Source organism: Lontra canadensis, unplaced genomic scaffold, assembly GCF_010015895.1.
Source record: "Lontra canadensis isolate GAN:19392208 unplaced genomic scaffold, GSC_riverotter_1.0 scaffold92, whole genome shotgun sequence".
NCBI lineage: Eukaryota > Metazoa > Chordata > Mammalia > Carnivora > Mustelidae > Lontra > Lontra canadensis.
The window spans coordinates 7305540-7321938 of record NW_022631086.1 but is presented as its reverse complement, the minus strand read 5'-3'; the positions used below and the strand labels follow the sequence as shown (position 1 = coordinate 7321938).

The following is a 16399-nucleotide window of genomic DNA, read 5'->3' as shown; positions in this document are numbered from 1 at the left end:
TGGCTGGTCCAAGTACAGGCCTCAGACATGGTGACCGAGTCGTCCTCGTTGGCCTGAGACTTGCCCCGGTTAGAAGAGAAAGTCCCCCATCCTGGGAAACTCCTTGGTCCTCACAAACCAGCAGGATCAGTCACATCAGCCTTAAGATCAAGTCACCGACCACCAGTTCATCATCCCCCACCCAGTGCGAGAAGGAGCAAAGCCAGGGGCGGAAGCTGGACTCCCGCCAGCCTGGGGGTGGAGGCAAAGCCTCGCCTGGGTGGTCCTTCCAGACCCTGCACCCATCGTCGCATCCATCATCCCTCCTTTTTACGCAGCAGAACTGACCCAGCACTGACTGTACAGACATGGCGGGTACTCGGCCCCCGCACTGGGCACTGCAGGGTCCCACAACCGGTGTCCAACTTGATCCTCGCCACTCTATGAGGATGGTCAGGGAGGGCGTAGTCCCACTATATAGATGAGGACAACATGTTTGAGAGGCTGGCCTGGCCCTTCTCCCACTGGTAACGATGGAGGCAGAGCGAGAGTCTGGTCCCTTGTGCTGCTTCCCGAGCAACACCTGCCCAGGCCCACGAGGCAGCCCAGGTCACAGAGCAGCCACCTGGGGACCTTCAAGCAGATGCCCGCAGGGAGGGACCAGAGATGGGGCCATCATGCAGCAGGAACCCTCCCCCACCTGATCCCTTCCTGCCTAGATAAGCAGACCTGCTGTGTCACGGTTCTGAACCAGGTGGCACATGGCTGCCAAGGGCACAAGCTCTAGAAGACAAAAGCAAGGGCTGAAATCCCGGCCCCTGCTCACCATGTGTGTCACCTTGGGCAAGCACTCTGATCTGAGCCTCAGTTTCCTCTTGTGTACAATGGGGCTCCGGTAACAGGGCCTGCCCTGTGGGACTGCGCTGGGGACCGAGGGAGACCTGGATGGACGGGAAGCCTGGCATGAGGCCTGTCAGGGCAACCACTTGCCTAACCCCCCAATCTACACATTCTCTTTCCTGACGTTCCTTGTGCTTTCCATGCGCCTCCATTACATGCTTCGTCCGAGGGGGCCTCCCTGCTCTACACGGAGCAGTCCCAGTTTTGACTTTTGGGATGCTGACAGAACATGGAACTAAGAAAATCAAAAGTGAGGGTTCCTTTCTTGCTTTGGACCACCAGGTTTCCTATCGTACAGCCACACGGAGCACCCTGAAGTAGACAAACAAGAAGGCCGCTCTTGCTACGAGGACTGGGCCTCAGCCCCCACAGGTGCCCCAGAGCAGGAAACCCAAAGCCCTGACCAGAAATGCCCACGGCATAGCGGCAGACCTTCACGGGTGACAAGCAACCTGTGACAACCATCTGTAGACACATCAGGCTGTACACACACACACACACACACACACTAAAAATAGGCATTGTATGTGTGTGTGTGAGAGAGAATGTGTGTATGGTTATAAGAACTGAGAAGGATATCAGTGTAGAAAGTGACGTGAGTGTTCCGCACCATCACTGGTATCATTCGATTCTTCTACTTAGGAACGCAGACATGTAACAGAGTAGCACGATGAGTAACTGTTGACCATTCGAACACACTCACCCCTGCACAGGTGAGGGTCCTCGTCCGATTGTGAACTTTGTTATGAATGAACATGGTGGTTCCATCTTGAGCTACACCGTCGACTTTAACAGTCATGAGGAAGCTTGTCTGAATAGATGTTTCTACAAAAGAAAGAAATTCCACGTCAGAGACCACATCAGGCACATCACACTTGCCAAGGTGAGGGCCCAGAAGGGTCCTTCAACCACCTCAGCCTCAGCACATGTGAAAACCTCACACTTGTCTGTGAAGTAAAGCCCTTCTGTCAGCTTCTACGTCCAACCCGTTACCCTGGGGCCTACGTAAAAACCTACAGTACAGGCCCACCGATTTGGTTCATAAAAGGGCAAGCATTTCAAGGCTAATGAAATTTTATTTTTTCATTTCCCACATAAATTTCTAACTTAATTTTATACTAAAATAAAATTAGATTTCTTACTTTTCCGATGACATATTTTATTATTTTTCTGTTTTCATGCCCATTGTTTAAAAAAATCAGAGAACAAAAAAATACAAAGATATCATTAAACACAATCCCACCACCTAGATATAACCATAATTAACACGTCATGTCCATCCTTCCAGAGCCTTTTCTAGGCATACGAATATACACTGATACCAAATTTATTTATGTTTTTTTAAAGGCTACAAAAGGGGGTTAACTTTTTTGGTAATATACATTTTTTCCCACTTAACCTACTGTGGTCATGGGGTTATCTTTTCAAATTCCTTTCAAATTCTGACTCCCAGAACATGGGAGATAAAGTGGGTGACCACATCCTCGGCTCCCCCCGGGCGGCCCATAACTCCAGACGAGCAGACCCGAGGCTTCAGAGACGCAGACGCAGCAGGGCAGGTGCCTCAGCCTCGGCAGCCCCGGGATACCGAGGCCAGCTCCTCCTCGGCTGTGGGGCGGTCCCGTGCCCGGCAGGATGGCTGGCACCCTCTAGATCCTAGCAGCACCCTCTGCCCCAGGGGTGACAACCGCCACGTGTCCTTGGGGGACCGCACCATCGTCTCGGGGCATCAGAACTGAAGCCTCTCCCAGAGCCCACGGACAAAGCTGCCACAGCAGGGGCGACACCACGGAGCTAAGCTGAACAGCGCTCGCTGAGGCTGCATCGTGACTTTTTCTGGAAGACACTGGCATACACGTAAGGGGCTCCCAATTTGTTGCTGTTATAAAGAATAATGAGCGTCCTTGTGATCCATCTTTGAGCACCTGTTCAAAGGGTTTAAAGCTCTCTCAATCTTTAAAATATGGTGCTTTGTACAAAGAAACACGATTCCACAATGTCAGGCTTCCTACCTTTCGACTGATCCAGCTCCACAACACACGTCAGCCACAGCTGCTGATTATAGGTAGACAGCGGATTTGAAAGGATTTGAATTGGCTTCAGCTAAGGCAAGAAGAAAAGAGTTAAATAATCCATATGACCTTTTCATTAAGTCTACCGAATACCTCATCTTAACGTACAAAATGTACATTTAGTAAAAAAAGGTTTGTGGAAGCTCTGAACAGAAATGTGTAGTTTTCCTTTAGACAAGATAAGTAAAATTCTGCCTTCCAGAAAAAGAAAAGACTAAGTTCCTATTGGAGTGCCCTCTGTCTCATGAAAACCTCTAAGCAGGCGATGTCCACTGCCTGTAGCCTTGGGACCATATACCTACTTAAATAGCAAGAAAAAGCCATCCTGGAGGGAAAAAAAATTAAAAGTATATAGGATACGATGTATCATAACATAATAAATAACACCAAGGATAGATCTTCATATTCACAAGAATCATTTCCTTGGTTCCAACATGCCAGATCAGTCGCTGTCTGAGGTCTATTGTTTTCTGCTTTAGGAAAGTCTTAATGCCCCTGGAGAGAAAAATTAGAGGAGACCCCACTGCCAGTGACGCTTCTGTGCTGTGCACTGAAAACCATTAATACTGGCTCCTAGCAGCCATGGGAGAGAGAGAACATTGCTTAAGGAGCCACCCATGGTTCCAAAGAAATGTATCATTTGAATGCACAGTGTTTGAACATAAATATGTAGTATCTGTGTTTTGGAACTGACAGAAACGCCCTGTGACTGAAGGCTTGCCCGAAGCCATGAGCATTGAAACCCACCAGAGGATGGTCTATCATCTTTCAAAAGTGAGTGTGATCTTTCAGGAGCAAGTCAGTTCGGTGGGACGGCTGCTGTTTATAGTGTCCAAAAAAAAAAAAAAAAAAAAAAAAGAACTTACATCCTGAGAGAAAGAAATTTTGAAAGACCTAATTATGTTCAGGAAACCCCGATGACAGCACCTCTTCAAATCAGGTCCTCAGGGCAAGAGGTAAAGAAAATCAAAAAACGCAAATGTCAGTGGGCTAACCAGAGGGCCCTTTCCAACTAGCAAGAGTAAGAGGAATTAAAAGGTAAGTTTTAGGACACTTTTCTTCTTTTGCTTAATTATGAGGGTGAAAACCTACCAGAGAGCTAGGATAAGGAAGATGGGGGGGGGTGTTGGGGATCAGTCAGATTTCAACGTTATGGTGCCATGAGAATGTGGGACAACTGCATTCAGTTTATAGATAAAGATATCATGTCTGGTCTGCAGCAAAAAAAGGGTTTAGTTGTTGCGCTCTCACAATGAGCATTTGTTAAAGATTACTGAAACTCTCATTGGAAGGACCTTTGTTTTTCTCTAGAGATGGTGAAGAATCAACCACATTTAAGAAGGGAAAGAAAGAGGATTTTTTTTCATTTGAACTGAGTTCTTGCAGGAATACCAATCATCGGAAAGACCTGCTCCTGTTAGAAACCCCACACGGAGACCCGCATTAACTAGCGTAAATAGTAAGAAACAGGCGCCCGAAGGAGCACTGCCAGAATGCACGGCCTAGGAAGACATGTGGGCATGAGGACTCAGGGCGAGCCAACTGGCATTTGGAAAGCAACTGCCGCTCCCTGGGTGGACAGCAGCATCTGCTCTAGCGCTGAGCTACTGCCTCAGGAGGGAACATCCTTATAGCAAACAAGAGCTGAGAGGCCAGCAGCTGACAGCGGAGTGAGCCTGTGTACTGCCTAAGAAGCAAGCTGCACGGCAAGGGTGGCGCATCCCCGGGACCCACTGAGCGACCCGAAAGTTTATCGGGCCCTGCCAGCTGCCCCTGTGACCCAGTCTTACCTTTTTACTATTATTTAGTGAAAAATTGGCTGCAGAAGTCTGGATTACTTTGGGTCCTAAAAGTGTAACAGAGAGTAAGAAAAGTAGGTTATACTTACATCGATAATTAATTTATCGATTGTTTTTCAAATGCCAAGAAAAACTCACACATTACGTAGAGGCAGTCTTATTCTCCGGGTCTGTCCTTAGGGGACATGTAAACACATGAACAGACACACAACACCCACCCTGCTGCACCTCATGCCTTCCCGACGCAGGTGGACACGGTCTGACCACCACACACTGGGTAGGATTCCTACAGGATCTAGTTAGGCCCAAACCTCTTTGTTCTCAAGAGTGCTCGCTCAGTAGTGCTCAGATCCAAGAAACTATTATGATATAGACATGGTCTGTATATTTTGTAATATAGAAAGACTCCTGCTAAAAAATTAAGACACATTCATCTGTTCATCCAATTAATCCAGTCTTCCTAACGATATTCCCAGAGGACTCGAGACAGTGGTTCTTGTCAACCTGACTGGGCCCTGGGTACCCAGAGAGATGGCTAAAGGGGATCCCGCTGCGTCTGTGAGGGGGTTTCTGGATGAGATTCACATTTGAATCAGTGGACGGAGGAAAGCAGACATCCCTGCCACCGTGAGGGGGCCTCATCCGGATGGCTGAAGGCTGGAATAGGGCAAAAGGCTGAGTAAGGGAGACTCTGCTCTCTGCCTGGGCTTGTGCTCGGTCTTCAAGCTGGCCTGTTGCTACTCAGCTGCTTCCAGACACAGACTGGACCTTACCTGGCTCTCCCAAGCCTCTAGCTTGTCGATTACAGATCTTGGAATTTCTCAGCCTCCATAATCATGTGCGCCAGTTTGTTATAATAAATCTCTCTTCTCCTCCACCGTTGCCCCTCTCTCCCTCTCTTTGTGTGTGTGTGTGTGTATACATACATACATATATGCCTCCTATTGGTTCAATTTTGTTAGAGACCCCTAATACAGAATTTGGTACTGAGAGTGGTTATAGAGGAAGAGTTCTTTTTTTTCTTTAAAGATTTTACTTATTTATTTGAGAGAGAGAGGGAGAGAGAATGAGCAATGGGGAGGGGCAGAGTGGGGGGGGAAAGAGAGAGAAGCAGGCTCCCCACTGAGCAGGAAGCCCAACGCAGGACTCAATCCCAGGACCTGAAAATCGTGACCTGAGCCCAAGGCAGACGCTTAACCGATTGAGCCACCCAGGCACCCCGAGAAAGAGTTTTTTCATACTGATTCTCGGGTTTCTGAAAGTGGTTCTCTAACCTGACCAGGTGTAAAGATGGTAATGACTCCACGTCCAGCAGTAGAGACAGCACTGGTATGGTTTGTGAAAATATGCATGGACTCCTGATCAACTACTTACGAGAAGAAGCTAAGTGACTATTTGTGATTCTTTAGAATATTTTTGGAAAACAAACAGAATGAGGTTGACCGGTTGTTCCTAGTGTCCCGGGACAAAGTGACAGAAGAAAAGGTGAGCTCTGGGGTTTGAATTCCCAGCTCCAGTGCTACACAAGTGATCTGACAGCTTCTGTGCACCCAGACGGAAGGCTTTATCGCCTGTAGCCACAAGGCTGCGCGCTGAAAACCAGGCCCAGAATCTCAGCCTGCAGCTGGCTGAATTACACCACAAGTTGCACACCAGCCTCACAGGCTGCCTCACTGTTCAACGGAGGGCACTGGCTGCGAAGCAGGGAGATCCTGGTCTGGGGACGGCAGGAAGACCCTGATGAAGCCGGGCATGCGGAGCTGCCGAATTTCAATGCTTCGTCTTTGCCACTGGAGGAGCTCTCCCCATTCCCAGCAGAAGCAGCCCTTCCACCTCCCCTGGCTTACCTAAGCAGACAGACTCCCCTGACGGCCCCGCAAGACAAGGACGATTCTGCTCCGCAACCTCCCTTCTCTGACTCTAGAACCATAACTAGACTCGAGTTCCAGCAGGGCCCCAAAGGTGAGGTACGAAGTATGGCCCATGAGGAGATACACTACATATGCTCCAAAAGAACTCGGCGAGTCTTCTGATTTACACAGAGAGAAATCCAGGGAACATGTGTGGGAACGAACACTGAAGCTGGGAAAATGGTGGCAGGAACATGAAGTTGGAACGGTCTGATTTATGGATGCAGGCCCACCAAGGAGAGATTCTGCATTGCAAACTGGAGCTCAGGGAGTTAGGAAGGACTCTAACAGTTTGGTTGGTTGGTTAAAAACCAACAAAAGGTGGTCCCCAGTAAGCAAATCAGAAATGTCACACCTGCCTTGGTTTAATGGAGAGGAAGGGATTCAGAGGCTTAGGGAAATCAGAACATTGGGGCGGATTTGTCATTTAAGTCTCCCTGCCGGGAGACTTCAGGACACGGAGATTTCACCACCACTATGAGGAATAAATTTGTTGGGGGGGAGGGTCCCAGCACCATTAAAGAGCTCTATGACTGCCCTGCTCTGTGAACCAGATCTTACAGTAGGAACCATGGTTGCTGAACTGGGGAAGCCTAGAGCAATGGGAATGACTGGACCCCGGGAGGCCAAGCAGCGGCGCTCACCCACCCAAAGCAAGGTGGGCGTGGCCACTGTAATGGACAGGACAGTCAAGCAGCAATCAGAAGAGCCTGGTTGGCACAGACCTGTGGGGCTGGCTAGTTGATGACGGTGTCCCTAGAAGTGAAATCCGCAGGAAGCGGATTTGGACTTGATCTGTGTAAGCAGAAAAGTCTAAGTCAAGTGAACAAAAGTCTAACCTGAATCATAAAAACAGAGAGTCATAGCTCTTCAGTAGTTTCCAGATTTGAACCACTTTGCAGACCCACACCTCCAGAAGACTGGGTCCCATTAAGAATGCACCCCAGTCCACTGCCAAAAATGTAGACTGCTAAATCATTTTCCCAAAGGAACCTACAGCTTTTTTGCCAAGATAACAGCACATTGGGGAAAAGGAAATACATGTTGGGCTCCCCCGGACACTGGCTCTGAACTGACCCCAATTTCAGGAAACCCCAAACATCAGTGTGGTCCACCAGTCAGAGGAGCGACTCATGGAGGTCAGGCAATCAATGGGGCTTTAGCTCAGGCACGTGTCACAATGGGCCCAGCCGGTCCCTGAACCCATCTTATGGCTGACTCCCTAGTTCCAGAAGGCATAATTGCAACAGATATACTCAGCAGCTGGCAGAATCCCCATACTGGTTCCCTGCCTTGTGGAGTGAGGGCTATTCTGGCAGGAAGGCCAACTGGAAGTCACCAGGACAGCCTCTACCTACAAAAATACAATCAAAACCAGTGTCACATTCCTAGACTGCAGACATCAATGTTCCCATCAAGGGTGTGAAAGATTCCTATCACCCCCATTCATGTTGCCTATCTGGCCAGGGCTAGGTGGCTCTTGGAGAGGACAGTGGAACACCATCAGCTGAACCAGCTGATGATTCCAACTGCCACTGCTGTACCCGCATGAACAAAGTCACACATCCTCTCGCATTTGCTCCAGCAAATACCGTTCTCTTTGTCCCTGAAAACAAGGCCCACCAGAAGCCAGGCCAGCAATATACCTTCACTTCCCTGTCCTGCCCCAAAGGTTTGTAACTCCCAGCTATACAGCACAGCTTGCACAGATCTTGGCCATCCTTCCTTTCCACAAGCCATCGTGCTGGTCTATCTCATCGTGACATTATGCCAACCAGACCTGGTGAGTAAGGAGTAGCAAACTACCCTAAACTCTTTGGTAAGACACTTGCATGTCAGCAGACGGGAAGTAAATCTGGTTAAAAGGCAGGGGCCTTCTACCTTAGTGAAATTTCCAGGGGTCCCCTGGTATGCACCATAGAAAACTATCCCTTCTAAGGCAAGAGATAAACTGTTGTGTTTGGCTCCCCTACAATGAAAACAGAGGCATGATGCCTGGTGGGGCTCGCCTCTGTGTGTTTTAGAGGCAACATGTTCCTTGTCTGGGTGTGACACTTTGGCCTATTTATCTAGTGACCCACAAAGGTGCAAGTTTTGACAGGGCCCAGAACAAGAGAAGGCTTCCTAGCAGGTCCAGGCTGCGGTGCCGGCTGCCTACGCAGGTGCCGTTCGATCCGGCAGACACAGAGGTGTCTGAAATGGCAGGAGAAGACAGGGATGCCGCTCGGAGATCTCGGCAGGGCCCTACGGATGAGTCTTCGTGTGGGCCCTTGGGACTCTGGAGCAAAGCCTTGCCCTCCTACGCATAAGCTCTCCTTCCGAGACACAGCTCTTGGCTTGCTGCTGGGCCTCAGCAGAGACTAAATACATACCCACAGGCCCCCAAGCTACCATGAGACCCACACTGCCCACCGTGAGTTGGGCACACATGGCAACTCCATCACCAAATGGAAATGGTACCATCCGCGCAGGCCTGAGCAGGCCCTAAAGGCACAGGAAAGTCTCTCTCTATTAGTACCACATACATCCTATTGGTGTTTTTCTCTGAAGAACCCTAATACCAGTACTCGCTGGGAAGAAGGAAAGGGATGTGGGAAACCTGACCTTGTTTTTCTGATCTCAGCTGGGGTGCATCCCTTCACTTCTGCAAGAAGTGGAAAAGGCTACGTATTATCATGGGACGCTGCAGCAGGCAGTGGCTTAGGGACGGAAACAGGAACTGGCTGAGGTCCCGTGAGACTCCAGTCGAGAGCCTGTCAATGCCTGTCCCACCCATCCTCAAAGGACAGTTAGGAAAACGGAGTAAGATGACTGCTATGTCCTGTGCCGGGATTAACGTAACTTGTCCCTTGGTGACATCACGGGAAGGAAAAGAGAAAGTGGCTCCAGCAGCTGTTCTCACCATCATGTGCCTCATCAGCAGGCAAACGGCACCTAAGCGACCACCCTCACGCCCAGCTTCCTGGAGCCAGTCACCAGCCTCAGGCCAGCGGGGGTTCAGAAACTCGCCTTTGGAGGCACAACTGCCTCTGGGACAGGCCAAGCCTCATGTCGTTCATGATTTAACATGAAACACCATAATTAAATAAACACCTACCAGAAATCACGCTCACTAAACAGGATGCTTAAGAGGGCAAGAAGAAACAGCCGAGGCAGGTCCTGGGCTCCTACCCCCTGGATAGGGCTGAAGAGACCAGGTTGCTGGGAGCCTTACGAAAACGGGCCGACTCCTCTCCTTCTGCTTTCCATCAGTGTGAAATGGGGTTGGACTGGACCATTTCAAAGGCATTTTGGAAGCTAAAATCGTATGGTGTGGCTCTTCCCCTCAAACTATGTGCCATGGAAGCCCGGGGCACCGGGGCCCGGAGCACAAGGCCAAAGCCAATCTGCAGGCTCCCTCCTGCCAAGAGTTCGGGGCGTCACCAGGGCCGCCTCCGGGCTCCCCTTGGTCACCCCAGCCCCGTGCTCATGGCTGTCTCACGTTCCCCCCCAAGAATGTGCTGTACTGGACCTTTTACTGGGCTGGGGCCCCCATCAGTCACATGTTCTGGACCCCCCAGTGCCCAGGCCGGGTCCCGAGCACACCAGCGTCGACAGAAATGTCTGACTGCCCAACAAACGGTGCGCGGTCCAGGCCACCCGGTGCTGCGAAGCTGAACTCCAGCCCTGGCCGCTATGAGGGGCGGGACCCGGGTCACCCCCTGCCCAGCAGGTTCAGAATGAAGTGGCACGTCACTCTCCACTCAGGGGCCCTTAGCAGGTGACTGGGGTGGGTATAGCTTGGCCGGGCCAAAAGCCACGTGCCAGGGTGACTGGAAGTGATACAATGACCAGGAACTGCACCTTACCTCTGATCCCAACGAAGACGGTCAGGCCAAAACAGACGAAGAAGACGACAAACACGAGGACAAAGTGGCGCTTGGACAGTGTGTAGAGCCGCATGGGCGCCAGCCTGCAGAGAAGTCGGGGGTAGGGGGAGGTGAGACGGGGGGCTGAGTCCACAGGAGCCCCCAGCAACACCCCAGGCTACATCAGGTTCCCCTCCCAGAAGCGGAGCTACTCGAAGCCTGGGTGACCTGCCTGACAAAGCTGCCTGCGTCACCTCAGAGCCCACTGCAGGGTGGGCGACTGGCCGGGACGTCAGGACACCCCGCCCTGTAGGTGGCCGGCCAGACCCACTCCCCACGGCACGGCAGTGTGCCGAGGCGTCGGTGCCCACGACAGTGTGTTTCACTCACCAGGCCACACGTGCGGCGGCCGGACGCCTCCACCGGCGCCCACCTCCAGCGGCCAGAGCAGAGCCTAAGGGCAAGGGCAAGGGTGACCCCGAACCACTCCAGCCAACACGCGGAGCTGGGAGCCGGTACCATCAAGCCCAGATCGGAAACTGCGGGTGCCACCAGCGGTCCTTGGGGTGGCCCGCAACGTGGCTTCCCCGCCTGGGGCTCCTCACCACCCCTCGCCTACATCGGCCCTCCCGGTGAAGCTCGGCCTGATTCTGGCTCTGGGGTCTGGGGCCTGGTTCTGATGCCACTGAGCAAGCTGCCCGCACTCCTCGGTGACTTACACCAGGGCGCAGGGCAACCGAGCGGGTCCGTCCCAACGCCACCCCCCACAATCAGGAGGTCCCCGCCTATTCACCCCTCCTTTGTCCTCTGCTCAGAAGAAAACGGCAGTGGGGGAGGGATCAGTTCTCTTCTAGAATTCCCCACCTGAGATGTCAGTAAACAAAAGAAAAACCCATGAAGGACGAGACAATAAATGTCTGAGGCTTGGCCGGCCACACAGCGTCCGTCGCCAGCCCTCAGTGCTGCCTCCACACGTCGCCCAGACGTCACGTACGCGCGGCGGTGTTCCCATTCAACCCCACCACGAAGAGGTGGGGGGCCAGCTGTGGCCCCCAAATGGCCAACCCCTGCCCTGTAACCTACAGTGGAGACCAAAAAATCCAAAGGGATGAGAACGGGGGTGGGGGGGGAAGGGGGTGTTTTGCTTTGGTTTTTAGATTATTTCTATTCCCCGACCATTTCCTGGTGTTGCGAGCTGAGACAGGAGGAGGAACTCCTGCCTCAGGAACAGCACACACACCCCAGGACAGGGAAAACCAGGCTTAGCCCTGAAACTGAGGGAAAGGTTATTTGCTTTTATGGTGCCTGGTGCACACGTGCAACCTCTCCTTTACGTGGCTCGAGATTCCAGCTCCTGAGCAGGAAGTCAGCTGGCTGGTATTTCGGGGCAAAGGTTGGAGCCCATAAGCCACCTCTGCTCAGATGTGGCTTTGCAGATTACCAAGCCGGCTCCCTCCCAACAGGACTCGCCAGGCCTTTGGGTGAGTGAACTCCCACGTCAGTGCCACCGCGTTTCACAGAATGACGGCACGAGAGAAGGAATGAAGGAATGCGTGCCTCTGTCATTTTCTTGGGGACGCAGGTCCAAAGGCCACCCCACAAATGACCCTGCTATGCATGAGAAATGAGTAGCCTGACCCCAACTCCAATTTGGTACCCTAAAGTTTTGTTTTAAGATTTATTTATTTACTTGAGAGAGAGAAAGAGTGTGAGGGGGGACAGTGGGGAGGAGGGGGCAGAGGGCAGGAACCTCAAACACAGTCTTAGCCGAATGTGGAGCCTGACGCAGAGCTCAGTCTCACAACCCTGAGACCATGACCTGACCTGAAGTCAAGAGTCAGACACTTAACTGACTGAGCCACCCAGGTGCCCGGAACCCTAAAGATTTTAAGAGACCTGAAAGCCTTAAAATAGAACCAGAAAGGACCTCAGGGAGGAAGTCCAAGCCCTTCCTTTGACTTACACACGGGGACTCTGAGGTACAAGACTGCGGAACACTTGCCCAAGATGTCACAGCTCTGTCCCTGGCGGTAACTGCCGATCCCCAGGAAGGAGGCTGGGGGGAGCAAGAAGAGCTGAGGGGACCCACCCCCACGACTGCATTTCTGGGGAAAGCCCTGGGGAGGCGGGGCCGGCGTCAGAACAAGGTCCTCTTTGTCATTGCTCTGCTGTCTGCAGGTGTTGAGGCCAAGAATGCGGTTCCTCTGCACAGCCTGCAGAAGGGAGCATGCAGGCATTTTCACTTCGAAAAAAACCAGCATGACGCTGACTGGACTAGATGTTAGGAAAGGCAACTAAAGTGTATAGTTCAAAGGACTACACCCACGTCGCTCTCTTAGTTTTGATAAACGTGCTACGGTTTCAAGACGCAGCATGAGGGGAAGCTGGCTGATGGGTGTGCAGACCCTCTACTCTCTCTGCAGTCTCCTTGTAAATCTGAAGTTATTTAAAAACTTACCCAGAATCATCTACAGCACCCCTAGTCTGCTGCTCTCACGGCGACCTGCCCACCCCAGCCCAGGCAGGGGCTCTGAGGGGCACGGAGGCTCCCAGCACAGGCGAGAGCCCAGAAGAGGTTACTTGGAGGCAAAGAAAACCAGAGTAAAAATAATTATATTTAAATTTTGATTTTTTTTTTTTAAAGATTTTATTTATTTGCCAGACATAGATCACAACTAGGCAGAGAGGCAGGCAGGGGGCAAAGGGGGGAAGCAGGCTCCCCGCTCAGCAGGGAGCCTGATGCGGGTCTCGATCCCAGGACGCTGGGATTATGACCTGAGCCGAAGGCAGAGGCTTTAACCCACTGAGCCACCCAGGCGCCCCTGAATTTTGATTTTTAAACACTATCGTTAAAACATATTATCAGTGACTTGGTAGGAAAGCAGTTATTTAGCCTGAGAGGGAAGGGGAGAAAGAAACCAGCCAGGCCCCCCAAGAGCACAAGGTCAAGTTCCTGCAGCACATGCCCACTGAGGGGCGCTGTGCCATTCCCCCTACTTCTGCCCCGGGGCTCAACACAAAGCTAGCGCTTCCTTTTTTTAAAAAAATTATTTTATTGGGGCGCCTGGGTGGCTCAGTGGGTTAAGCCTCTGCCTTCGGCTCAGATCATGATCCCAGGGTCCTGCAGGGAGCCTGCTTCCCTCTCTCTCTCTCTGCCTACTTGTGATCTCTCTCTCTCTCTGTCAAATAAATAAATAAAATATTTTTAAAAAATTATTTTATTAACATATAATGTATTATTTGCCCCAGGGGTACAGGTCTGTGAACCACCAGGCTTACACACTTCATAGCACTCACCATAGCACACACCCTCCCCAACGTCCACAACCCAGCCACCCTCTCCCTCCCCTCCCACCCCCATCAACCCTGTTTATTTCATGAGATTGAGAGTCTCCTATGGTTTGTCTCCCTCCCAATCCCATCTTGTTTCACTTTTTTTCCTTCCTACCCCCCACAACCCCCTACCCTGCCGCTCAAATTCCTCATATCAGAGATGATAATCACTTCCCTTTCTTAAAACTGCCACTTACATCCAATTTATTACAGATTCTCCTGGTTCAGAAATGAGGCCTATTCAATGGAAAACGGACAGAAAAAGCAAAAGAAGCCCCCTACCCAAGGAAATGTCACGGGGCACAACCACGTCCATGAGCTCGGCTTGCTGGGCACCGGCTGGGCAGGGAGCCACATTTCTGTGTTTTCACCTTCGTGATGAGCAGTAAACCTTTCCAGGCTTCCTCAGCTGGGGGGTCTGGTCTCCAGAGATGCCCTCCAGCCACAGGATGTCATGGCCCAGGGCTAGCACAAAGATAGCTCTGTTCCACGCAACGGTGTCTCCCCTCCACGGCTCCTTCCACTCTCAACTTCATGTCTAAACACTTTGAAGCAGTTCGCCAAAACTCTAGAGACTTCCAAAGCCTCAGGAATATGTTCCTATTCTAGACAAATCAGAGGTCTACACTGTTGTTCCATCACAGCAGAGAACCGAGAGATGCTGACATGAAGACATTCGTAGAGTCGAGCCCCGCCCCCACCGGGCCTGTCTCGCTTCACATCCCCTAGTCCCAGCTGCCCCACAGCTTCCTGCTCAAACCACGATCCCAGTCATTTCTCTGCTTACCTCCCACTTCACCTCCCACCTGAAACACCAATGTGTTTCTAACCATCAAGCTAACCTAAACCAGCAGCCCGGGCCAGTCCCTGTGAGTAGACAGCCTGTACGCCCTCCGATCAGGCCACCAACAGAGGAATGCTCTGTAAACGCTCAGAGGCAAGACTGTGATGCCCAAAAGGCACGGAGCCCGTCCCCAAAGAGCCCTCTGACCCAGGAGCCTTAACCTAACATCCTGCATGTCAACCTCCACTGGCACCCATCCCCTCCGGGACCCACACTGTGTGGACTCTCCAACCCCGGGTGGTCTCCTGCTCCCTCCTTCAGGCCCCCTCCCACCTCCAAGAACTGTCCCCAAGCCCCTGTCTGCCCCGATTCTGTTCGGAGACAGAGTCTCCCAGGATGTTTTCACTCAGGAATCCATACCACTTTACGGTCAATAAGTTTAAACCTGAACCCATTAAAGCACAAAATAAATGAAAAAGCTGCTTCCACTGCCCATTTCCTGCCTCTATCCTTTCTCCAGCCCCACATCCTGAAACCTTGGGGTCACCTCTGAGGACGCTCGCCTCTCAGTAGTCCTGCGCCTGCAGCGGGCCAGGAGGAGAGGCGCCCTGCTTCCTAACTTTTCCTTCCCAGCACAGCCACTGTGCTGGCCTCCCAGACGCTGCCTCTGCCATGCTGTGACACCGCTGGCATGAGACCCTGCACAAGAAGCCTCTGGCTCCCCACGGCCACTCCATCCAGGTTCCAGATCCCTCCCTGGGATTCTTACCGTGCTGCGTGTACCTCCACGTGAGTTACCACCTCCCCTGGTCATCACAGCTGCCTCCGAGGTAGGCACAACCACTAAGCGCATTTCCCAGATGCGCTCAGGCTGAGGCAGCATTCAAACCCAAGCACCAGCATCCGGGGCCTAAATTCTGTTCCCAGCATGGTCAAGCCGGACTCCGGACCAGTCCTTGCAAACACTGCTCTCCTGATGAGAAATGCTCTCTCTTCTCACCACTAAACCATCGAAATCGGACTCATCAGGGCGCACCTGCATGTCCCACCTCCTCCAGGAAGCTTTCCCACTCTTAGCTGCCTCTCGTATCTGTAACCTATTACAACAACACGGCCAAGCACCCGAAGACAAAGTACCATCTATCTGTGTGGACGCCAGACACAGGGAAACACCCACATAACCTTCATTCGTTATCTCCCAAGTGTTCCTTTTCCTCCCAAGTGTTCCCTCCAATTGGCACAAGCTACTAGGGAGCAGGGAGAGGACTCCCCCTTTCCCCAGACAGCCTGGCCAAGTCAAGCACAAGGGCTAGTGGAATATTCTCCCTGGATAATCACAGCAGGAAGACCTCGAGCAGCATCCTGCCAGCGCAGGACGGCTGTCCCTCCTTTTTCTCTTCTCAAGGGGACCCATACGCCAGTATTCATCTGGAGGCCACATCTCTTCTCACATGCAGGCATTTAATACACATACTGGAAAATGCAGGCCTCCTGGGAGCCCCCAGGCCTTTGGAAGACCTTTCAAATGCAGTGGAACAGACCATCCCCTTATCGTCAGCTTGGACTTTTTAGGTCCCTTCTAAATTAACCTCAACTTTGTGGGTGATTTAAAATATCACAGACATCTTTTCTAGAGAAACTAAAGACACCTTTATCGGAAAGCCAGTCCCCCCAGTGCATAGCCATAATCCAATCTCCGCCAGCCATGTGTGCCCATCTTGCGCATACTTCCTAACCATTTCCCAAGGAACCGCTTCCAAGTTCCGTGAAGCCT

At 51.7% G+C, this 16399-nt stretch overlaps 1 protein-coding gene across 6 annotated transcripts in view; it reads right to left on the bottom strand.

Moving 5' to 3' along the window:
• Positions 1 to 16399, bottom strand: part of TMEM181 (transmembrane protein 181) — a 67520-nt gene that overhangs the window by 25527 nt on the left and 25594 nt on the right. For 5 of the 6 annotated variants that reach the window (XM_032836462.1, XM_032836467.1, XM_032836465.1 and 2 more), the window contains exons 2-5: positions 10509 to 10612; positions 4742 to 4797; positions 2892 to 2982; positions 1583 to 1704 (exon numbers count right to left, since the gene is read on the bottom strand). In XM_032836462.1, coding sequence (XP_032692353.1) covers positions 1583 to 1704; positions 2892 to 2982; positions 4742 to 4797; positions 10509 to 10612 — 373 coding nt within the window. Of the gene's footprint in view, positions 1 to 1582; positions 1705 to 2891; positions 2983 to 4741; positions 4798 to 10508; positions 10613 to 12471; positions 12493 to 16399 lie in introns of those variants that run through there. The other variant, XM_032836468.1, reaches the window with a different exon arrangement.